The 24,927-nt window shown below is 43.3% G+C and overlaps 2 protein-coding genes across 2 annotated transcripts in view; both read right to left on the minus strand.

Moving 5' to 3' along the window:
• The window catches only part of PPAT (phosphoribosyl pyrophosphate amidotransferase), a 320,661-nt gene that overhangs the window by 207,665 nt on the left and 88,069 nt on the right, over positions 1-24,927 (minus strand). The window lies entirely within an intron of this gene.
• Positions 1-24,927, minus strand: part of AASDH (aminoadipate-semialdehyde dehydrogenase) — a 41,741-nt gene that overhangs the window by 9,266 nt on the left and 7,548 nt on the right. Inside the window, exons 5-12 of the mRNA XM_083367230.1 lie at positions 23,313-23,623; positions 21,784-21,976; positions 18,596-18,837; positions 17,529-17,635; positions 15,092-15,264; positions 10,479-10,668; positions 4,785-4,900; positions 145-901 (exon numbers count right to left, since the gene is read on the minus strand). Coding sequence (XP_083223356.1) covers positions 145-901; positions 4,785-4,900; positions 10,479-10,668; positions 15,092-15,264; positions 17,529-17,635; positions 18,596-18,837; positions 21,784-21,976; positions 23,313-23,623 — 2,089 coding nt within the window. The remainder of the gene's footprint in view (positions 1-144; positions 902-4,784; positions 4,901-10,478; positions 10,669-15,091; positions 15,265-17,528; positions 17,636-18,595; positions 18,838-21,783; positions 21,977-23,312; positions 23,624-24,927) is intronic.

Here is a 24,927-nt window from a genome sequence, read left to right on the forward strand (position 1 = left end):
CAGGATGAGTCCGGAAGCTCAGAAGACTCCTGGTGTCCAACCCAGATTGGATCCTGCAACGCTCTTCGTTGCATTTGATGTGTCAAAATATCACTCTCTTGATTTTCTGCTTATACTTTACCGCCAAGGATTTTGAATACTTACCAACAACAATGAAGTTTCCACACTTAGATATACACGCGGAGGACTCAACCCGGTCTGCAAGGTTTCTGGTCCATTTGACTTTGCCCGAATGTAAGCCAATCGCTTGAATCACGTGAGAATGAGATCCAATATAAACCAAAGCAGATGATTTGTCGGGAATTGGAACTACGAGTAGTGGAGACGCATCAACGCACTTGCCAAGGTCCGATCTCCATCTTATGTGCATTGTTAGTTTGGGGGTAATTTCACCAAGGTATGCTTCACCCAAATTTTCTTCAGCGGAATAGCCTCCTGTTATGTTTGCACGGATGTTGCTATTTTGCAAGGCTTCCTTCTTTTCTGCCTGTTCTGCTTCAGTCTGGCTCTTCACAGGCTCGTTGACAGACACCAAGTGGTTTCCTCGACTTACTGCAATAAAACCTACGGTGGCCGCTTCAGTTTTCGGGGTGCTTCCGGGTTTAAGCTCCACACCCTGATTATCTGGTTCTTCACTGGGAGCGTCACTCAGTTTTCGTTTTACAGCACCATGACCGCTTACGGGAAGCTTCTCACTTGGGAAAGCTGCTTTTAGGAGATGTTTGTAGATCTCACGGAGGGAACGACTGAGAATCATTTCGATTAAGTCAGGAATAGGCCTACCTACCATGCGTTCGATTTCATCATGAAGCCGTAGCGATTTTAAAGAATCCCCACCACTAGGCAAGAACTGTGACTCTTCCAAAATACAACTGGAGCCATCTGGAAGATTAAGAATAGACTGGGAGCAGAGGGAGAGAAAGGAAGAAACAACTTGTGATCGCGTAGGCGTTAGCTTACATCAGACATGCATACCTAGTAGCAAAGCAAGTGAATAATCTAATCCAGACATGTCAAACACAAGGCCCGGGAGCCGGAGCCGGCCCGCGAAGTGGTTTCATGCGGCCCGCGAAGCCATCCTAGAAACAGTGAGGGAACGGCCCCCACTGCCTTGGCCCTGGCCCAGAGACCCTCCTCCTGCCAGAGACCCTCAGATCTGTCCCACTCCTGCCCAGACCCCCATAGGCACCCTTGATGCGAATGATGTAGAGCTGGCCATGCCCACCCCTGGCCATACCCACCCGGCCCCTTGAGGGCAACCGCAATGCTGATGCGGCCCTCAATGAAATTGAGTTTGACACCCCTGATCTAATCTAAAGCAGTAGGGACCCAACAGACTCAAAAGAGAAGGAAGGACAGGCTATAAACACTACGTAAGAAGAGACACCAGCTCTCTGAAGCCAGGTAAGAACACTATCTTTAAATCTTCGAAAGCAGATAAAAACCTCTGGGAAAACAGTATCAAAATGAAATGATGAGAATAAAGTCAACGTTAGGAAAGTTGTGACTGACTGATATGCTTAATCCATGGACATTTCTGGATATAGCCTCTGATCCAATTTTATGCGTTACAGGTTGAACATCTTAGCAGAATAAAATGGGTAGGAACTTCTATAAAGGATTGTAGCCACTTGGACTTCCGGTGGCTCCGCGGCGACGGAGGGAGCCTTCCCGGGCTGCCCGCGGCTCAGCTGTTGTTTTTTCGCCCGAAACAGCGCCGATCAGCTGTTCGGGCGAATCCGAAGCCCCCTCCTCGGGAGAAGAGGAGGGGGCGAGCTCCCAGGTAGGGGTAGAGTTCTCCAGGGCCGCCTGAGCTTATGGCTTGGGCGGCTGAAGGATTGAACTCCCCCGTAGCCTGGGCTGCTCCCAGCTGGCCGTCGCCTCTGCTCCTGACTTCTTGGAGCAGAGCCAGCCGTCTGCGACCACCCCTGCCTGAAGGAATGACTATGATTTAAAGGAGCAGGCAGAGCGATACAAGAGGAAATGGTAAAGAGGATTACTATGTTTTACTCTCCAGCTTGATGGACTTTTTTGGATTACAAATCTGAAGTGAAAGTGCGTCATATTTGGTAAAAGATGGCGGCTAAACCACCCCCTAAAACTCTTCGGAGTGCTGGAACTTCTCCCGTGCAACAATCATTATTGCAGGCGCTGCATCCTCCTGATGTATTGACATCAAAGGACTTACAAGATGCTCTTGAAAAACATACCCAGGTAATTTTGGAATCAATTAATATTAGATTTGCACAGATGGAGGAGAAATTGGAGGAGAGAATGGAGGAGAGGATGGAACAGAAGCTCAAAGCGATGAGGGTAGACATCTTGACTTCAGTGCTTAAAGTGGCTCGGTGTGTGGAAGAATTGGAGGAAAAGCTAGAAGACTTGACTCAAAAGAATGCTATATTAGAAGCAAAAGTATTGGAGAATGAAAATAAAATGGAAAGGGAACTGTGTCTTGCTCAATATTTCCAGATGCAGTTTGCCATTAGAATTAGAGGCTTAAAGGAGAATACTAAGGAAGATCTAAAGCAGCTGGTTTCTGAGGCTTTTGAAATAGTGTTGAAACAGCCAGCATCTGAAATAAAAGGAGGCATGGACAAAGTGTTTCGTGTGAATTCATGGATTGCCAGACAGAGAAAGTTGCCTAGAGATGTGGTGGTATATTTTGCAAAAAGGGAAACTAGAGATGAAGTTATACAAGCTGCTTATGATACTAAAGTTATGATTGCTAATCAAGAAGTTTTGGTCTTAAAAGAAATTCCTCCAAAGATTCTAAGGAGAAGGAAGGATTTTACATTTCTTGTGCAAGAGCTCAAGCAGCGAGATATAAGGTTCAGATGGGAGATCCCAGTGGGGTTGATGGTGACGCACGAAGGTAAAAAGTACCGTTTGGTTACTGTGATGCAAGCGCGTGATTTCTACAATAATGTTTTAAATGCAACGCCATTAACACTTTTGGAAGCTGGAAAGGGATCTGGAGAAGGAGTGCATCAAGAGGCCGAAGATGGTCAGATAGAAGACAACGGTGTTGGAGGAGATCAAGATACAACCTCGTCGGATGAATCTATAAAACAGAGGGTGATGCGTGCTGCTGCAAAACGATCTAAGAAGAGAAAGTAGCAGGAATTGCAGAAGTCTATGGAACTTTCACGATATAGTCAAGTAGTCATGTAGGGGAGGGGGGAAAAGATTTGGGTGTAGACGCAATATATTTTTATATTTGGTGGTTCTGTGGAAAGGGTGAGCTTTTTTGGATTGTGGTACTGGAAGAGGAACGGCCGATTACAGAAGAGTTGACTTTAAAGTTTTTTGATTTGGGATCCTTGGTTAATTTGGAAAATTATTTGTAAGAATGTTATATCATGGAATGGATAAAATGGATGGAGTTTATTTAGGATAAGTATAGGGTTGAGAAGGGGTTTTTTTCTTCTTTTTCCTTTTTTTTTTGTCTTTAATATATATTTAATATTATTAAGGTTTGTTCCATTCTATATAAGCTAGAGAGTGTCCTTTTCTTATTCTAGTTTTTTTTATACATATATTTAATATTGTTAAGGTTTGTTTTATCCTATATAAGCTAGAGAGTGATGGATTTTAGAATTTATAGTTGTTAGTATATGGTTGCTTAGGTTTGCTTTTATATATATATATATATACCTTGTATTCAGCTCTGGGAAGTAGGGGGGGAGGGGGGAGGTAGGGGGGGAGGAGGGAGGGGGGAGGAGGGGAGGTAGGGGGGGAGGAGGGAGGGGGAAGGGGGTTTTTTTAAAGGAAAATTGTATTTTAAAAAATAAATAAATAAAGAAAAGGATTGTAGCCACTTTTATAGGGACGCGGTGGCTCAGTGGGTTAGGACGCTGAGCTTGTCGATCAGAAGGTCGGCAGTTTGGCGGGTCAAATCCTGAGTGCCGCGTAACAGAGTGAGCGCCTGTTACTCGTCCCAGCTTCTGCCAACCTAGCAGTTCGAAAGCACGTAAAAATGCAAGTAGAAAAATAGGGACCACTATGGTGGGAAAGTAACAGCGTTCTGTGCGCCTTTGGCGTCTAGTCCACATGACCACGGAGACGTCCTCGGAGAAGCGCTGGCTCTTCAGCTTTGAAACGGAGATGAGCACCGGCCCCTAGAGTTGGAAACAACTAGCACGCATGTGCGGGGGAACCTTTACCTTTACCTACTTTTATAATTTTACAGTATACAGGGAAACAACATGCAAGCCACCTTAGAAGAATGCAACTTATTGGAATGCATATATTGCCACTTGCATATGGATTCTAGCTCATAAATATTAGAAGCTCAGTGTTTAATTTAATTTAAACCCGTTCCGATGCTTGCTTATTAGACAGGGCAGTTAATCTTCGACATGTCGTCTCACTTGTAATAAATTAGAAACAGGTGCAGTGAATAAAAACGGGTCTTTTGAATATTTGATATTTGATTTACGCAGAAAAGCTGGACCTGTTCAATTATTTTGGCCATGATTTTTATTACAAAATGAGTCACGTTTCAACTTATCCCAGAGAGGCAAGCATTAATGGCTCACTGGGCACAGCATTATTCATTACAACTGCCTACCATTATCTGAGTTCTGAGTTTTTAGGGCAATGTAATTATTTCCCCAAAGCTGTTGCAAAGAATCCAAGTCAGTGAGAGAAGATACAGCCCATACCATGTGGAGACCCAAGAATATTCATTCCTGTTCTTCTCTCCCTTGTTCAAATGACTAAAATATGTATATTTAAGAGAATTCTTTTGATATGTGAATAATGCAGTTTAATGGGACTACCTGCCAGAGCCTCTGCAAGCCTTCCCATAGTTCTTGTTCGCTTAGCGTGCTGTCACTTTTTCGAGAATTCAGGTGGCTGCTGTAAATCTGGTTCAGCTTGGACACATCAATTTTGCCTTGGCACAAAGCAAAAAATAAAACAAGTTTTCATTATATTAAAACAAAGCAGTCCTATTACCTTTACTGTAATTTAACACTCCACTGCAGGGACAATCCACAGATGTGTTCGAGCCCACAGATGACATTACTGAAAGTAAAACTACAAATAACATATATATATATATATATACATGTGTACTGTGTACTTAATTCACACATTCAGACACTTACTTTAAAATAATACTGATATATCTGAATAAGAAACACAAGAACATCATCAAGCATGCAGTGTCTGAATGCTGAGACTCTGGTTAGGAACACAAATCAGCGGTACACAGATTAGCCATCAATTGAAGTTAGCCGGACTTCTTACATACTACTACAATAATGCTGAGGATCGTCCAACTCAGATCAGAGTCCTAAATGGGACGGAGATGCCAGATGTTTAAGCCGGCATTAGAATAAGTCAAAGAACAAGAAACATTATTGCTAATGTACCCTAGAAAATTGAGAAAACCAAAGAATAACAAAAGGAAGACTACAATGTGTTCTTTTGCCTTGGACTGTACCGACCATGTCAAGTGGTGGAACGTGCTTAGAAAAATGGGAATTTCAGGACATCTCATTGTCTTGATGCAACAGCTACAGATAATTCAGGAAGCCACAGTCTGGATCAAACATAGAGAAACAGACTGGCTCCAGGTCATCAAACTGGCTCCAGGTCATCAATGTCGGCTGGCGACCCCCTGGGGGTCGCCAGCCGACATTGCCTAGCTGACGGTACCCTGAGGAGGCCTTCTCTGTGTGAGCGTACTGGACGATGGGAATTTGTTCCCGGCAGCAGATGGTCCTGCAAGTATCCCGGACCTAAGCCATGTAGGGCTTTAAAGGTAAGTACCAGCACCTTAAATCTCACCCGGAGGGCAACTGGTAGCCAATGCAGCTCACGCAGGAGGGGTGTAATATGGGAGTATCGGGAAGCTCCCATCACAACCCGTGTAGCTGCATTCTGCACCAGCTGAAGCCTCCGGGTGCTCTCTACATGGGGCTGCCCTTGAAGACCACCCGGAGGCTTCAGCTGGTGCAGAATGCAGCTGCACGGGTTGTGATGGGAGCTTCCCGATACTCCCATATTACACCCCTCCTGCGTGAGCTGCATTGGCTACCAGTTGCCCTCCGGGTGAGATTTAAGGTGCTGGTACTTACCTTTAAAGCCCTACATGGCTTAGGTCCGGGATACTTGCAGGACCATCTGCTGCCGGGAACAAATTCCCATCGTCCAGTACGCTCACACAGAGAAGGCCTCCTCAGGGTACCGTCAGCTAGGCAATGTCGGCTGGCGACCCCCAGGGGGAGGGCCTTCTCTGTGGGAGCACCAACCCTATGGAATCAGCTCCCCCCTGAGCTTCGGATAGCCCAAAACCTCCAATCCTTTCGCCGCGGCCTCAAAACACACCTGTTCCACCAAGCTGACCTAGACTGACAGGCATTTTAATTAATTTATATTTAGTATTTTTAATTCATTTTAAAATTCTCTAATTTTTTATTGCACTGATGTTCTCAATTTTCATTTTATCTTGATTTATGTACCTATTATATGTTTTATTGTGAGCCGCCCTGAGTCCTTCAGGAGATAGGGCGGGATATAAATCCCATCAATAAATAAATAAATAAATAAGAACGGCTATGTACTTGTGTAGAATACGTAAAAGGTGGATAGCCTCTGTCTTATGCCACCAGCTTTCCCAACAAACCGACCAGCAGTCAAAGAAATACGCCACAAACTAAAACTTGGTACACTAATCCAGATGGCCTTGGAAAATATATTCAGATGCGATGATTTGTGTACAGGTAGTCCTCGACTTAAGACCACAACTGAGCCCAAACTTTCTGTTGCTAAGTGAAGCATTTGTTAAGTGGGGTTTTGCCCCATTTTACGACCTTTCTTGACATCGTTGTTAAGTGAACTATTGCGATTAAGTCGGTAACATTACTGTTAAGCGAATCTGGCCCTCCCCATTGAAGGTTGCAAAAGGGGAATCACGTGACCCCAGGACACCGCAACGGTCATAAATATGAACCAGTTGCCGAGTGTCCGAATTTTGATCACCTGACCATGGGGAGGCTGCCAACGGTCATTAGGTGTGAAAAATTGTCCTAAGTCACTTTTTTCAGCGCCACTGTAACTTTTGAGCGGTCACTAAATGAACCGTTGTAATTTGAGAAGTACCTGTATCTCTACAAACATCAGAATGGTACAGTCCACGTGAGACTCTATGGAAGTTAAATTTGGATAATGGAAGAGTAGAAAAAGTATTGATGCTTTTGAACTCTGGAGTTGGAGCAGACTCCTGGGAAGCCAAGCAAAGAAACACGAGGCTCACAGAAAAACTCAGTCCAGAGTTCTGGAGGCACAAATAACCAGACATAAATGATGATCATTTGTTGTTAGTTGTGAAGTCGTGTCCGACCCATCGCGACCCCATGGACAACGTTCCTCCACGCCTTCCTGTCCTTCTGGAGTCCATTTAGGCTCACGCCTAGTGCTTCAGTGACTCCATCCAGCCACCTCATTCTCTGTCGTCCCCTTCTTCTCTTGCCCTCAACCTTTCCCAGCATTAGGCTCTTCTCCAGTAAGTCCTTCTTTCTCATTAGGTGGCCAAAGTATTTGAGTTTCAACTTCAGGATCTGACCTTCTAAAGAGCAGTCAGGGTTGATCTCCTCTAGGACTGACCGGTTTGATTGCTTTGCAGTCCAAGGGACTTGCAGGAGTCTTCTCCAGCACCAGAGTTCAAAGGCCTCAATTCTTTGGTGCTCAGTCTTTCTTATGGTCCAACTTTCACAGCCATACATTGCAACTGGGAAGACCATAGCCTTGACTATACGCACTTTTGTTGGCAGGGTGATGTGTCTGTTTTTTAGTGTGCTGTCTAGATTTGCCATAGCTAATGATGATAATACTTTGGACATATTCTCAACTCCCTTCAGGAGTCTATAATGCTGGGAAAAGTGGAAAAGAAAAGAGGATGACCAGAAGCAAACTGAATGCACACAGCATCCAAGTAGCACAGTAGTTGTGAGTGCAACTGAAGGACCAGACAGGAACAGGTCATCCTGGAGAAAATGTCTGTGTGTGATCCGTAAGAATTGACTTGATGCTGACTTGATGGCACATAATCAGTCTGACTTGGCTTCTCTCAGGTTTTCCTACGCCCTAATAAAACCCAGGCTATTTTTGTAACAAGATGCTCCAATAAAATATTATTTACATTTGGAAGCCTAAGAAAACACCCAATCAGTTTCTGAATTAATGAGCTAGCATGGCAGATGGCTCCCTCGTGCGATGTTTGATCTGATAGAATTGGTGTTCTATCTGTACATTTGTTCTTGTCTGGTTTTATATCACTCTGCTTTAATTAGTTCACGCCTTCAAAGTTGTGATGGAATTGGGTGGCTTATAAAGTCGATAAATAAATACTGCATAATCAAACATGGCATATAAGCCATCCTTGAGCAAGGTCTACAGGATTGCCTGGGACACCATTCATCCTCTTCACGACCTGTTTTCCTTGTTACCTTCTGGGAGGAGGTGTCAGAACAGAAGCAGAACATCCAGATTCAGCCAGTTTTGTTCCACATAGCATCAAACTTGTGAAGTCTTAAGTTTCCACTTTCCACTACATACACAAATATTAATCACTGTCCATTTGTTCAAAATGGACAGTGATTAATGTGTGTGTATACACACACACACAAACACATAAATATTAATCACTGTCCACTTGTTCAAAATGGACAGTGAGTAATGTTTATGTATGTGTGTGTGTGTATATGTGTATATATACAGTCATGGCAGAAATTGTTGGCACCCCAGAAATTTTTCCAGAAAATCAAGTATTTCTCACAGAAAAGTATTGCGGGAACACATGTTTTGCTATACACAGGTTTATTCCCTGTGCAGGGAGGAAAAAAAGCAAATTGGACATAATGTCAAACAAAACTCCAAAAATCGGCCGGACAAAATTATTGGCACCATTTCAAAATTGTGGATAAATAAGATTGTTTCAAGCATGTGATGCTCCTTTAAACTCACCTGGGGCAAGTAACAGGTGTGGGCAATATAAAAATCACACCTGAAAGCAGATAAAAAGGAGAGAAGTTCACTTAGTCTTTGCATTGTGTGTCTGTGTGTGCCACACTAAGCATGGACAACAGAAAGAGGAGAAGAGAACTGTCTGAGGACTTGAGAACCAAAATTGTGGACAAATATCAACAATCTCAAGGTTACAAGTCCATCTCCAGAGATCTAGATTTGCCTTTGTCCACAGTGCGCAACATTATCAAGAAGTTTGCAACCCATGGCACTGTAGCGAATCTCCCTGGTCGTGGACAGAAGAGAAAAATTGATGAAAGGTTGCAATGCAGGATAGTCCAGATGGTGGATAAGCAGCCCCAAACAAGTTCCAAAGGAATGCAAGCTGTCCTGCAGGCTCAGGGAGCATCAGTGTCAGCGCGAACTATCCGTCGACATTTAAATGAAATGAAACGCTATGGCAGGAGACCCAGGAGGACCCCACTGCTGACACAGAGACATAAAAAAGCAAGATTACAGTTTGCCAAAATGTACTTGAGTAAGCCAAAATCCTTCTGGGAAAACGTCTTGTGGACAGATGAGACCAAGATAGAGCTTTTTGGTAAAGCACATCATTCTACTGGTTACCGAAAACGAAATGAGGCCTACAAAGAAAAGAACACAGTACCTACAGTGAAATATGGTGGCGGTTCAATGATGTTTTGGGGTTGTTTTGCTGCCTCTGGCACTGGGTGCCTTGAATGTGTGCAAGGCATCATGAAATCTGAGGATTACCAAAGGATTTTGGGTCGCACTGTAGAGCCCAGTGTCAGAAAGCTGGGTTTGCGTCCGAGATCTTGGGTCTTCCAGCAGGACAATGACCCCAAACATACGTCAAAAAGCACCCAGAAATGGATGGCAAGAAAGCGCTGGAGAGTTCTGAAGTGGCCAGCAATGAGTCCAGATCTGAATCCCATTGAACACCTGTGGAGGGATCTTACATTGCTGTTAGGAAAAGGGGCCCTTCCAATAAGAGAGACCTGGAGCAGTTTACAAAGGAAGAGTGGTCCAAAATTCCGGGTGAGAGGTGTAAGAAGCTTATTGATGGTTATAGGAAGCGACTGATTTCAGTTATTTTTTCCAAAGGGTGTACAACCAAATATAATAATTTTGTCCGGCCCATTTTTGGAGTTTTGTTTGACATTGTGTCCAATTTGCTTTTTTTCCTCCCTTTTTTTGTTGTGTTCCAATACACACAAAGGGAATAAACCTGTGTATAGCAAAACATGTGTTCCTGCAATACTTTTCAGTGAGAAATACTTGATTTTCTGAAAAAAATTCTGGGGTGCCAACAATTTCGGCCATGACTGTATATGTGTGTTATTGGTAGATTTATACTTCCTTTTCAGAGGAGGCAAAACAATTTCATTTTTAATGTGGGTTAGTGTATTCATAGTAAAAAATGACAATAAAGGTTCTTATCTTAAAAAAATATAGACACAGGCATATATACGTATATTTACCATGGGATGTGAATGGCAAAGTATCAATCAGCAAAACCTCATCTGGAACTGCATAGCTAGGGAGACTTTCCTGGAGTTTTTTTAAAAGATGCCTCTTTGAAGCAGCTTTGGGGGCAACAAACAAAATTAATTTTTCTTGTTGGTACCATATCAAAGCACAGGTTTCCACTGTGCAGAGGCTCTCTGCCACCTGCAAAATAAAATCACAATGATTCTGAGAAAAGTATAGAAACCCATGAAGATGAAGACCCCAATATTTTTCTTCCCCTTATAATTCAAGTAATCTTCAGTTCCGTGAAAGTGCAGACAGTCCAACCAGCCTACCGTATTTTTCGGACCATAAGACGCACCGGACCATAAGACGCACCCAGTTTTTAGAGCAGGAAAACAAGAAAAAAAATTCTTTCTCCTTCTCTCTCTCTCTTTTTCTCTCTCTCTCTTTCTCTCCCTCCCTCTCCCATTGTCCCTTCCTTCCTTCCTTCCTTCCTTCCTTCCTTCCTTCCTTCCTTCCTTCCTTCCTTCCCTCTTTGTCCTTCCCTCTCTGCATTTAGAGCAGTACCCGCGGAGGCGGCCCTGCAGCCCGGCTTTCTCTTGCAGAAAGCAAGCTGAAACGGAGTGAGGGAGATTGCCAGAAATGCGAATCGGCCGATCTCGCACTCCTGCACTCCCTCGCTCGGTTTCAGCTTCCCTTGCTACAAGAGAAAGCAGGCTGAAACGAGGCAGATTGCAGCAGCGCGAGATCAGCCGATTCGCATTCCTGGCAATCTCCCTCACTCCATTTCAGCCTGCTTTCTCTTGTAGCAAGGGAAGCTGAAACCGAGCGAGGGAGAGTGCAGGAGCGTGAGATCGGCGTTTCTCAGCACGTGCCGATTCGTGCTCCTGACAATCTCCCTTGCTTTCCACTTGTGGAGGTTGGGGCTGGCCATACGGATCACCTTCGGACCATAAGACGCACCCTCGTTTCCCCCCCCACTTTTGGGGGAAAAAAGTGTGTCTTATGGTCCAAAAAATATGGTAATTAATGTCAAGAGCAGCTGAAGTGCTGAGGACAAAATCTGTTCTAAAAGGTTTTAACAGGTATTGCCAAGAGGGATGCAAAGAACAAATATTATGATTTTGAATCTTAAGTCTTCGGGGTCTGCGGCCACAAAAGCTATTTAAAGGGGGTCCGTGGTGAAGAAAAGGTTGAGAACCACTGCTCTGTTTTATTCCTAACACCTGATCTCAGAATTTCCACTTCTCTGTGGAGAAACAAACAAAATTGGAATTAAACTGAGTTTTTAAGTTTCACTTGAGTCCTGGAGACTACTTTTATTCATCCACGTAGATTTGTTTGAAAACAACACAGAAGTGGTTGGCCATTACTTTCTCTACTTCTAAGCTTAGCCTTGTTGTTGTTGTTGTTGTTAGTTGCGAAGTCGTGTCTGACCCATCGCGACCCTATGGACAACATTCCTCCAGGCCTTCCTGTCCTCTGCCATCTTCTGGAGTCCATTTAGGTTCACGCCTACTGCTTCAGTGACTCCATCCAGCCACCTCATTCTCTGTCGTCCCCTTCTTCTCTTGCCCTCCATCTTTCCCAGCATTAGACTCTTCTCCAGTGAGTCCTTCCTTCTCATTAGGTGGCCAAAGTATTTGAGTTTTAGCTTCAGGATCTGGCCTTCTAAAGAGCAGTCAGGGTTGATCTCCTCTAGGACTGACCGGTTTGATCGCCTTGCAGTCCAAGGGACTCGCAGGAGTCTTCTCCAGCACCAGAGTTCAAAGGCCTCAATTCTTTGGCGCTCCGCCTTTCTTATGGTCCAACTTTCACAGCCATACATTGCAACTGGGAAGCTTAGCCTAGCCTACGGTTCTGTAATTTCTTCGTGGTCTCCCAACCACACGCCAATCCGTCTGATTCCACTCAACTTTTCATTTAATGAAGGTGAGATGTAGCAAATTACATCATTTTCAAAGTGGTTTGCTACCACACAGCATGTCTTTTCCGAACCAAGACGGGGAAAAAAAACCTCCACTAGGTCTTGACTATACTCCATTGAAGAACGTCACAGATATCTCTCTTTGTTACCATATTATGCTAATGTCTGAAGCTCACTGCTGCTTGGGTCCTAAATATGAAGCCAGTGAAACCGTCACACTTGCTTCAAGCCAGCTTTGATATGGAGCAGAAAGACAAATGTTTATTAGTCTTTGATCAATGTGCTTGATATGGCATATTCGAGAATTTAGGCCCGGTAAGTATGACACCATCCATAAAGAAAGAGTTCTTGTCATGTTCTTCCTAGCGGTAGGAACACTGTACCTCTAATTTTAGTCTCTATTTTTCCGCCAGCCTCAATGAACTCACCTTGATATCAATTATTCTTTGAGATTCTCTTTTGACACCTTAGCATTATGGCTGGAGACCATTTTATTGCAAGTAATAAATATTGCTTGCACTGTTTATGAACTCAGCATTGTCTTCATTTTGTATCATTGCCCCACCATGAATTATCACAATTATTTGAAACCAAAACCTATTTTAATATAAAAATTATAGGCACTCATTAATTGGATGGGGTAATAAAGGAAGGATTAATTCATCTGTTAGGTATTCAAGGGACTTGTAGCAAGTTTAAATATTTAAAGATATGCTTAAATCATTAAAAAGGTAGACACACCAGCAGAACATACAGTATATGTAAAAGGTTTCACTGAATTAAATTGGCTTTCTTTTTTTTATCCAAAGAAAAAATACACTCCCTTAAGTTATGTTTGGCACTGGGTGTGTCTTCGTAGGCATGCCCATCTACTTATGATGGAACTGAATAATCTTTGTTCCTTTTCAGGTTGTGCTTTAAATATCCCAGTCTATGTGATGGCCCTGGGATTTCCTAGTGGTCTCCTATCCATTTATTACCTGCTCTGCCCCATACAGGTTTTTATGAGGGGGGTTACGGTTCCGCCGGTTGACTAGATGTTATCACCTGTTGTGGCGTAACCGAGATTCTTTTTTTCCCCCTCTTTCTTGTTTAACTATGGATACGCATGATTTTTTTTTTTTGGTGATGGAATATAAACATGAGAAGCCAGCACTTTCCAAAGCCCAAGACAAGACTGCAGTCCTGAACTGGATGGAGAGGAAGGAACGGGGTTCATGCTAGCCACATCTCCCAAGGTTAGAAGGTTAGTTTTAGTTTGGTGAGATTCTGTCTATTGTTGTTAGTTGCGAAGTCGTGTCCGACCCATCGCAACCCCATGGACAACGTTCCTCCAGGCCTTCCTGTCCTCTACCATCTTCTGGAGTCCATTTAGGCTCACGCCTACTGCTTCAGTGACTCCATCCAGCCACCTCATTCTCTGTCGTCCCCTTCTTCTCTTGCCCTCCATCTTTCCCACCATTAGGCTCTTCTCCAGTGAGTCCTTCCTTCTCATTAGGTGGCCAAAGTATTTGAGTTTCAACTTCAGGATATGGACTTCTAAAGAACGGTCAGGGTTGATCTCCTCTAGGACTGACCGGTTTGATCGTCTTGCAGTCCAAAGAACTCGCAGGAGTCTTCTCCAGCACCAGAGTTCAAAGGCCTCAATTCTTTGGCGCTCAGCCTTTCTTATGGTCCAACTTTCACAGCCATACATTGCAACTGGGAAGACCATGGCCTTGACTATACAAACTTTTGTTGGCAGGGTGATGTCTCTGGTTTTTAGTGTGCTGTCTAGGTTTGCCATGGCTTTCCTCCCCAGGAGCAAGTGTCTTTTAATTTCTTGGCTGCAGTCCCTGTCTGCGGTGATCTTGGAGCCCAGGAAAATAAAATCTTTCTGTCTATTAGATGTAAGCCAATAAGGAACTGGACTCAACTGGATCTCATTGTGTTGTCTTTAGGCTTAGGCCTGACAGTTTTTTTCTCCAAGGTGAAAACAGGAAACACAGCCAGCATCCTCACCTGACTTTGCACTGCTCACAGTGTAGGATCACATTGATACGTTCAGGGTACAGATATCCCCTTGTATTTGTTTAAGAGAATCCCTCTCTCATTTTTCTTGTTGTATTGCGACTCCTTCTCATCTTCATGAAGAGCTTTGTTTTCAAATGGCACCTTGGGCTCTTAAAGATCTTTTCTGTTGGTTGTCCTAAAGGCAGGGGGGTCTTCAAACTTGGCCTTTTTATGACATGTGGACTTCAACTCCCAGAATTCCTCAGCCAGGCCTCTGCTGATCTCAGCAAAGCTAAGCTGGGTCAAAGTTGGTTGCTCTTTGGATGGGAGACTACTAGGGCGTGCCTGGCTGAGGAATTCTGGGAGTTGAAGTCCACAAGTCATAAAAGGGCCACGTTTGAAGACCCCTGTCCTAAGGTTTGTTCCTGGTAGTTTTTCTTCAATTTATGGCTTCCTAATCTTTTGATTTTTTAAGCTTTCTGGTGCCCCTTATGTCATAATACAAATGGAAGTTGGAGAATGTGATAGAATTCAAAACATAGGAGTAACTAACTAAACAGTCTGTTCCCATGTAAGTAATATCAAAGTAATTTCAAAAACGCAGGTAACATCTATCCATCCAGATTCTTCATGGACCAAACTCACTTCTGTTATTACTTTTAAAAAAAAAACCTTCTCATAAATAGTTACCTATCACCTCACCTGCTGTACATACTCAGTGTTGAGACGCTTGCCATGACGCTTAATTTGATTGTCCTTCCGCCCCAAGAAAAACATGTCCGTGTTCTTAATTTTCACATAATCTCCGGTGGCTCTCATTGTGCCCACAGGCAATGTGGTTTCATCATCAATGAAGCAGACCCGTCCGTTTCCTCCTACGGAAAGCAATTCTAAGTAGTAAGTCAGGCTTCTCCTTATCAATCCATATAGTGCACACTAAAAAAGATCTTAAATGAGATTTATCAGCCCTGGGAGGTTCTCGAGCTTTCTGAGATCGTTCAGACGCAAAGCATGCCCAGATGAGTTCAACTCTATTTCATCGTAAGGTTACGTTAACAGAATCTTGCAAATCTGAAAATGTATTTCTCCCGTTGCTTTTACAGCCCAGGAAATTAGGGGGGAGTCCATTTTGAGATGTCTGCCACACCTCCATCGCTTTTGCAGGCTCAGCTGCCTCTTATCTGCCTCTTATCTACTCTATGGCTTTTCCTCCCTAGCTACCAAAGTTATTCCCACATACCATTATCTCAGAATAACAGAGTTGGAAGGGACCTTGGAGGTCTTCTAGTCCAACCCCCTGCTCAGGCAGGAAACTCTATACCAGGGGTGTCAAACTCAATTTCATTGAGGGCCGCATCAGCACCGCGGTTGCCCTCAGGGGGCCGGGTGGGTATGGCCAGGGTGGGCGTGGCCTACTGGGTGGGTGTGGCTAGAGTGCGTATGGCCTACTGGGTGGGCGTGGCCAGCTCTACATCGTTCTCATCAAAGGTGCCTATGGGGGCCTGGGCAGGAGTGGGACAGATCTGAGGGTCTCTGGGCCAGGGCCAAGGCAGTGGGGGCCGTTCCCTCACTGTTTCCAGGATGGCTTTGCGGGCCACATGAAACAACTTCGCAGGCCGGATCCGGCCCCCGGGACTTGTGTTTGACATGTCTGCTGTATACCATTTCGGACAAGTGGCTCTCCAAAACTTCCAGTGTTGGAGTATCCCAACTTCTGGAGGCAAGATGTTCCACTGATTTAACTGTTTTAACTGTCAGGAAATTTAACTGTCAGGATAGAGCCTTGGTGGAGCAGTGGGCTAATGCCTCCTTAAGTAACACCAGCTGCCTGCAATTAGTGCAGGTTCGAGTCCCACGGGGCTCAAGGTTGACTCAGCCTTCCATCCTTCCGAGGTAGGTAAAATGAGGACCCAGATTGTTGGGGGCAATTAAGCTGACTTTGTAATAATGCCGCTTGGGTGTGTGTGTGTGAAAGCCCCAATAAGCAGGCATATACATAGAATGAAGGCTACTGCTAAGCTTGTAAGCCGCCCTGAGTCTTCGGAGAAGGGCGGGATATAAATGGAATTAAAATAAAATAAAATAAAATAAAATAAATTTCTCCTTTTTCTAGGTTGCTTCTCTCCTTGATTAGTTTCCATCCGTTGCTTCTGGTCCTGCCTTCAGTGGTCTGAAAAATAGCTTGACACCCTCTTCTTTGTGGCAACCCCTGTTTAGAAGATGTTGGAACACTGCTGTCATGTCACTCCTCGTCCTTTTTTCCATTAAACTAGACATACCCAACTCCAGCAACCATTCTTTATGATGTTTTAGCCTCCAGTCCTCTCATCATCTTTGCTCTTCTATCCACTTTTTCTAGAATCTCAACGTCTTTTTTTACATCGTGGCGACCAAAACTGGATGCCGTATTCCCAGTGTGGCCTTAACCAAGGCATTGTAAAGGGGGCATTAACACTTCACATGATCTTGATTCCATCCCGCTGTTCATTCAGCCTAGGATTGCAGTGGACTTTTTGGCAGCTGCAGCACACTGCTGGCTCATGTTTAAGTGGTTGTCCACTAGGATACCGAGATCCCTCTCACAGTTGCTACTATTGAGTCAGGTACCTCGATACGGGAAAAGAACACAAGAGTCTTTCAAGCGTGATCAACTAACTTTTACCATCTAATCGCTAATTTTTATCACACTGAACTACTGTAATGCAGAGTGAGAAAGAGCTCAGCGTTGCCCTTTTGAGTTGCACGCCGCTGCCTTCCTATCTGCTCACATGACCATAAAGATTGTAGAAGCTTCTACTTTCATTTTTGTTGAACGCAGCTTCCTGATTTTATATAAGGATTGAACGTAGACACAATTAAGATATGTATACGCCAAAAATTATTGATTTAATGTAATAATGATGTTGTTACTTAGTTGATAGTAATAAGAACTGTATTAGCCTAATATGAGATAGTAGATATTATGGGAAAAAGAGGAAATATCTGATGTTGTAACTTGAGATTTGAACTAAAGATTCATGTATGTTATTGAACTATTGACTAACTCAGCCACCACGTTGCTTTTTAAATACTTAAATTGTAAAATTAGAAAACTAATAAAATATTATTTTAAAAAATGACAAAAATAAAATAAAATTACCTATAAATACTTGGCCTTCACCTTCTTGGACAAGTAAGCCATTAGCGTCTTTGACTTGAACTGTTGTTCCAGATAATGGTGTTCCCAGTGGTACAGAGGAATCAAACCTAAAAAAGGATGGGTTGAGCAGGCAGAAGAGAGAGAGATGTGAAACATGGATGGAAAAAAAAGTATAGAACTAATTTCTCGATTCAGAGCCTCAGAAAAAGAAACAAGTCACTATCCAAATTGTTCACAATTATTAATTAGATTTTTTTTAAAAAAAGAAAGCAAAATCATTGCCAACAGCTACATGTTTTTATCTACAAGTCAACTTGCAAATCCTGGTTCGGAGACTTTTTAAATTACGCCCAGCACTCCAGTTCAGTTGTGTACTTTAAATGCATAAAAGTGCAAGTTGAATTTGAAAAAGACGGCTTTGGTTCCAAGCATTCCGAGTTTGGAATGAATTATTTGGCTCATTCCAGAAGTATGTTTGGTTCAAGTCACGCACGCCCAACTCTGAACTCAAAATGTTCCTGGAATGGGTGAAACAAATCCATTTCACAAATAATAATAATAATAATAATAATAATAATAATAATAATAATAATAATAATAATGTTGGAAGGGACCTTGGAGGTCATCTAGTCCAACCCCCTGCTCAGGCAGGAAACCTTATACCAGGGGTAGGCAACCTCGGCTCTTTTATCACTCATGGACCTCAACTCCCAGAATGCCTGAGTCAGCTATGCTGACTCAGGCATTCTGGGAGTTGAAGTCCATGAGTGATAAAAGAGCCGAGGTTGCCTACCCCTGCCTTATACCATTTGAGGCAAATGGCTGTCCAGTCTCTTCTTAAAAACTTCCAGTGTTGGAGCATTCACCACCTCTGGAGGCAGGTTGTTCCACTGGTTAATTGTTCTAACTGTCAGGAAGTTTCTCCTTAGTTCTAGGTTGCTTCTCTCCTTGACTAGTTTCCATCTGTTGCTATGAAACATTCCCAACTCAGAGTCCCCATAGCATCGAACTGTTATCGTTTATGCACCAAAGGGCACACTAGGGCAGCAAAAACGCAGATTTCCTACCGATGGCCCAGGTCAAAAGCCTCCACCGGAATCCTGTAACATGTGGCCCAACACGAAACTTCAGTAATACCATAAATATTAAAGAGTTGAGTTTTGTTTCCTTTTACTTTCCAGCTTCTCAACAGGCTTAGCGAAGGGCAGGCTTCTCCACCAAGAACTAAGATTCGCAGGGAAGTATCCAGAGTCAAAACAGTTGATTTAATATGCTCAACTCCAAATCTTTTCAAAAGGGTCGGTGTAGCCTGAGGAAAGCAAGATTCAAGGTTATTCCAGGTAGTCCTCGAGTTACAACCGTTGGCTTAGTGTCTGTTCAAAATTACAACGGCACTGGAAAAAGTGACTTCTGACCATTTTGCACACTCACATCCATTGCAGCCTCACCGCGGCCACGTGATCGAAATTCGGATGCTTGGCAACTGGTTCGTATTTATGACCGTTGCGGTGTCCCGGGGTCATGCGATCCCCTTTTGCGACCTTCTGATAGGCAAAGTCAATGGGGAAGCCAGATTCACTTAACAACCGTGTGTTGCTAATGTGAGAATTGCAGTGATTCAGTTAATAACTGTGGCAATAAAGGTCACAAGATGGGGCAAAATTCACTTAAGTGTCTCACTTAGCAACAGAAATTTGGGGCTCCAAAATTTTGGTCGTAAATCAAGAATTACCTGTCCTGCGATAATTACACTACCACCAAGATGGCAAATGTACATTTATTTTATTTATTAAACAGATTTTATATGGCTGCCTGATTTTCACATGGTGACTCTGTGTGCATCTTTATAGTGTTTCTATGATATCTCTATTTAAAGTTAAGGGAGGGCAGTGACAACAGTGTCACTTTCATGTAAATAAATTAGAAAATATTTATTTTAAATGAAAGATGAAAATAGCGCACTCCTTTTGGATCTAATGAGCACCTCACCAATGACAACGAACACAAAAACTATGCTGTCAAATTTGGATTATGTTCCCTTTTGGACTCTCAAGTTGTCTAAAGGGAAGGCTGTCGTTGGAAGGCTTTGGAAAAATTTGTCTTCTATTGGTGAAAAGTAGCCAAAGCTATTGAACAAAATGAAATTCAATGGAAAGAAAAATGAGGTTTTACACTTAGGCAAGAAAAACCAACTGTACAAGTAAAGATTAGGTAAAACCTGGCTCAATAGCAGTAACTGTGAAAGGGACCTTGGAGTGCTAGTCTAGGGCTTTTCAACCAGTGGCCCGGGTACCACCTGTGGTACATGGGCACCTGGCAGGTGGTACGCGACCGTCCTAGAAAAGTGGTAGTGGAGAGGGGAATGAGCTGAACCAGTGGCAGCACCGCACGAGCCTTAGCGAGAGACGGCTGGAGCTGCAGGGCTGTCAGGGCTCAGCGGAAGCGCCAGGATCAGTGCCAGGCTCCAGCTGGAGCTCGGCACTGATCCTGGTGCTTCTGCTGAGCCCAGAAGAAGCACCGATCAGCTGGAATGTTGCAGCATCTCCAGGGTGTTGTGACTGACATTCAGATGCTTGGCAACTGATTCATATTTATGACGGTCACAGTGTCCCAGGGTCATGTGAAGTGACCAAAACCTGCTGCAACCACCCAGCAGACCCCACCCCACCCCCGCTGCCAATCCTCAACAGAAATGCTCACAACAATGAAAACCTCGGACAGGAGGAAGAGCGCTGACGGGCAGGCAGACAGGCGTCTTGCTCGGCTGTGGCTTGGGGGGCACTTTTTTCAGTGCCACTATAACTTCAAACAGCCACTAAGCAAACTGTTGTAAGCCAAGGACTACCTGTACTTCATCACTTTTTTTTCCTTTTTTTGCAGGGGGGTCATCAAGTTTTTGAAACCTTGCTAGGGCACTGGTGGTACTCAGATGTTGCCATATCCTAAAAGTGGTAGAATGGGTGAAAAAGTTGAAAAGCCCTGTGCTAGTGGACAGTCACTTAAAATAGGAGCCAGCAATGTGTGGCAGCAGCCAAAAAAGCCAATGCAATCCTAGGCTGCATTAACAGAGGGCTAGAATCAAAATCATGTGAAGTATTGATATTGCTTCATAAAGCTTTAGTAAGACCACATTTGGAGTACTGCATCCAGTTTTGGTCACCACAATATAAAGATGTTACTTTTTTTATTAAAGAGTTTTACAAAAACAAAATTTTACAATATATCCCCAAATCCCTCCCACCCCAAACCCACCCACTTCCCAGAGCTAAATACAGGATTATAGTTACAATAATCATATTCTAAATAAAAATTATGCATAATATACAATTAACCAAATTCATAATGCGCTTTAACTCTCTTTTAACATAACTACAAACAACGTACCAATAACAATATCCCACTAAAATCTACTCATAAGCTAAATGGAACTTTTTAGTCCCATATTTGTTTTGAATATAATTTATCCATCTCCTCCAAACTGAAATATATCTTTCCTGTGAATGATCCTTCAGATAAGCAGAAATCTTGGACATTTTTGCAAGATTCGAAACTTTAAACACCCATTCTTCTAAGGTGGGCAAACTATCCTTCTTCCAATATTGTCCCACCAGTACGATGTTACGTTTTTTGAAAGAGTGCAGAAAACAGAGACAATGATAACAACAACAAAATTGGAAGGAACCTGGGAGGTTTGTACCTAAAAAGTTTCGTATGTTATTGAATTATCGATTGACCCAGCCACCACGTTGCTTTTTAAATACGTAAATGTAAAATTAGAAGGTTGATAAAATATTACAAAAAAAGAAAAAGAAAGAAACTCTGAAACAAGCCATTGCTTATTTCCTGTCGTTCGAGTCAATACTAAACACGGCTTATTCACTAACTCTGTAATGTTAATAAGAACTTCCTTGGAGAAAACACTGTCATTTGAGGCTTAACCTCATCCGTTTTCCAGAATGGTTCCAAATCTGAAAAAGTTCCCCAAGAAATATATATATATCCGCGTGGTTGAAAAGGCACTGAAATACTTCTGATGGAAGTTGAATGAATTCTGATTTGGAAACAAGGTGTTACGTATATCGACCCAATTTTTAAAAATTCCTATCGACTGCATACGAAAGCCGTGGGCTAATCTGCAATACAAATGGGCTTGTGAAGATTTCACCTTATGCAAGCCAACGAGGCAAGCAGATAGCTTAATTAACTCTCCAAATAACGCTGCGCAGTTAGCAGTGTTCAACTATAAATTTCTTACCTGCAAAACGGTCACCCTGTGCTGCTGGAAGAGAGCTCTGGATAACTGCCGTGGCACCATTTTGATCACTGTGGGTAGTATGAGCAGACAAGCTCCACTCGTTAGACTAAGGAACAGCTCAATGACTGATGGATCAAAAGTCAAAGGAGAGGCCATAAACACCACATCATCTGGGGTCATTTTAAAAATCTCTCTAAAATAAGGGGGAAAAAATACATCTCTAAGAAATCTGACACCACTGGATGACATCGCCAGGGCTCGTTGCCTTGGAAGAGTGAGGAAGATTCTCAGGGATGACTCACACCCTGGACGGTATCTCTTTACTCTCCTACCATCGGGTTGTTCTGTACCAGCCTGCTACTGGCCCTGCAGAAAAGGCAGGGACAACCCCTCCACAAACGGCAAGAGGCTGGAATACGCTTGCCAAATTTATTGCAACAAAAACAAGACACGAACCAAGAAACAGAAGCTTAAAGAAACATGAACCATCCGAGCAGTTGCCTTCAGCAAACCAGCCCTCCCAGACATTCCCCTTATATAGAGTTCAGGGCGTGGCTTCTCTCTGCCTCCTTCCGAGAAGCCCCATTGCCTTCCTCTGTTTACTCCTAATTGACTGCCTCCTGCGTCGGGCGTCCTTGAACGCCCTGTGGGTCATCTTCATCCACACTGTCAGGCTCACACAGCTGGGTCTCCGTGGTGACCAAGTGGGAGGGGCCTGGCTGAGGGCTATCATAAGCAAGATCTTCAACCCCCTCAGCAAGGTCTTCAACACCCCCCTCCTCCTCTTCTGAGTCGTCCGACCCAACTGCCGAACCCACAGGCTGACCCTGAATCACAACACGGGTAGGAGATATAGAAGTATAACCAGCCGCACCAACAGGCTGAAAAACAGCTTTTATCCGTGGGCTGGGCTGTTAGGCTTTTGAATGGGATATCATCTCTGTGAACTTATGCAGAATTGACTTGGGAGGCCGGTGTGTGGTGTAGTTGGTTCACATGGTGTGGTAGGATGGAGAGTTTGTTGTCACTGTGTGTTGGGGGGAGGGAGCACGGGGAGAGGCTCAGCTAATCTCAATGTACACATGTTGTACTTTGACAATAAAGGTTTATTTATTTAATTAGATGAAATTTTAAGCAGCTTTGCACTTCTCGCAATGCTGATCACATATAAACCACGTTAAATCAATTACACCCTTTCTCCCACTAATGCAAGTGACACATTCTCCAATTCCGTCTTCAGTTCAGATCAACATTACATAAACTCCGCACCTGGAAGGTCTGGGTTGCCGTCTAAAGCAGCTCTTCTAAAAGTTGGAAATTATAACGAGGTCAACCCAGAATTGAGATTCATTTCCAAAATGCATTTTATTGTAGCTTGCAAACTTAAGATCTACGAGTTTATCTCTGATCTGTTCCAATTATAGAGGAAGCAGAGAACTGGAAATCCAACGTGAATTATGCCATTGTTGCTCTTTTTGCTAACCCTCCCTATCAAAATACATTACTAAGTGTATTTGAGAAAAGCTTACCTAAGATGAAGGATGTTTGGTACGATACATTTATGAGGCACTCTCACAATTTTGGGGAGCCCAGTTGTTCCAGATGTATGCAAAACATATGCCAGGGAATGTTTCTCTCTGACATCCAACGTATCTTTGGATGGTTTAGCCTCATGTTGTTGCACTTTACAAATGCTTCTGACCGTAGAGCCTCCTTCACTGTCTGCATTTGCATATTTGGTCAGCTGAACACCGTTGTGCCTTTGGAAGAGAACTAAACCAATTCTCTGCATTGGAAGAGAATTTTGGCTGTACAAGTGTCCGTAGGTTATTGTGAATTTCTGAAAAGAAAAAAAAAGGTGGAGGGGAGAGGACTTATTCTAACACAACCTTCGTCTGTTTCCTTCTCTGTGTCTAAAGTCACAACAGAGCAAATCAAATAAATTTAGAGCAGCTAATCAAATAAGATGCCTTTCAAGGGAATATGGCTTTTTTTTTTTAAACTCAGAAGGGACTCTGCAACAAGTGCAAAAATTAGTAACGCACTGTAGCTTTAATGGAAGGGCTACAAGATTTGGGCTGCAAAAAATCCCAACGGCCATTAATGCAGAATACAGGCGGTCCTCGACTTACGACCACAATTGAACCCAAAATTTATGTTGCCAAGCGAGACATTTGTTAAGTGAGTTTTGCCCCACTTTACGACCTTTCTCATCACATTGGTTAAGTGAAACATGGCAGTAATTTAGTGGCACAATTGTTAAGTCAATCTGGCTTCCCCATTGACTTTGCTTGTCAGAAGGTTTCAAAAGGGGATCACATGACCCCGGGACACTGCGACCGTCATAAATATGTGTCAGTTGCCAAGCATCCAAAGTTTGGTCACGTGTCTGTAGGGATGTGAAGTGGTCCTAAGTGTGAAAAATGGCCGTAAGTCACTTTTTTCAGTGCCGTTATAACTTTGAACAACTACTAAAGCAGTCGAGAACACAGAACAACTGAAAGGTCCAAAATAGCACACTATGATGTAGAAGTGTCACTTTTTAATTTAACTCATATGTACAATATTTCCAAGAGAGCTGGACAAGAATCAGAAATTGAAATTAATACGCTGGGGTAAACATTAACAATCTCAAGTCTTCTCCTCCATATTTTTTTAAAAAACCCAGCCATTAATGCCAGTATCGGCCGAAGAGGGTGAAACAGGAACAGACATTATATTTCTAGGCTCAGCGTTCACAGAGATCTTGCTATTTGGGAGGAGAAGGGTGAGGGGTGACATGATAGCAGTGTTCCAGTATCTCAGGGGCTACCACAAAGAAGAGGGAGTCAAGCTATTCTCCAAAGCACCTGAGGGCAGGACAAGAATCAACGGATGGAAACTAGTCGAGGAGAGAAGCAACCTAGAACTAAGGAGAAACTTCCTGACAGTTAAACAACTAACCAGAGGAACAACCTGCCTCCAGAGGTGGTGAATGCTCCAACACTGGAGGTTTTTAAGAAGAGACTGGACAGCCATTTGCCTGAAATGGTATAGGGTTTCCTGCCTGAGCAGGGGGTTGGACTAGATGACCTCCAAGGTCCCTTCCAACTTTATATTATTATTATTATTATTAACTATGATACATCAAGACACGAAATTAAG

Source organism: Vipera ursinii (assembly GCF_947247035.1).
Source record: "Vipera ursinii genome assembly, chromosome: 7".
NCBI lineage: Eukaryota > Metazoa > Chordata > Lepidosauria > Squamata > Viperidae > Vipera > Vipera ursinii.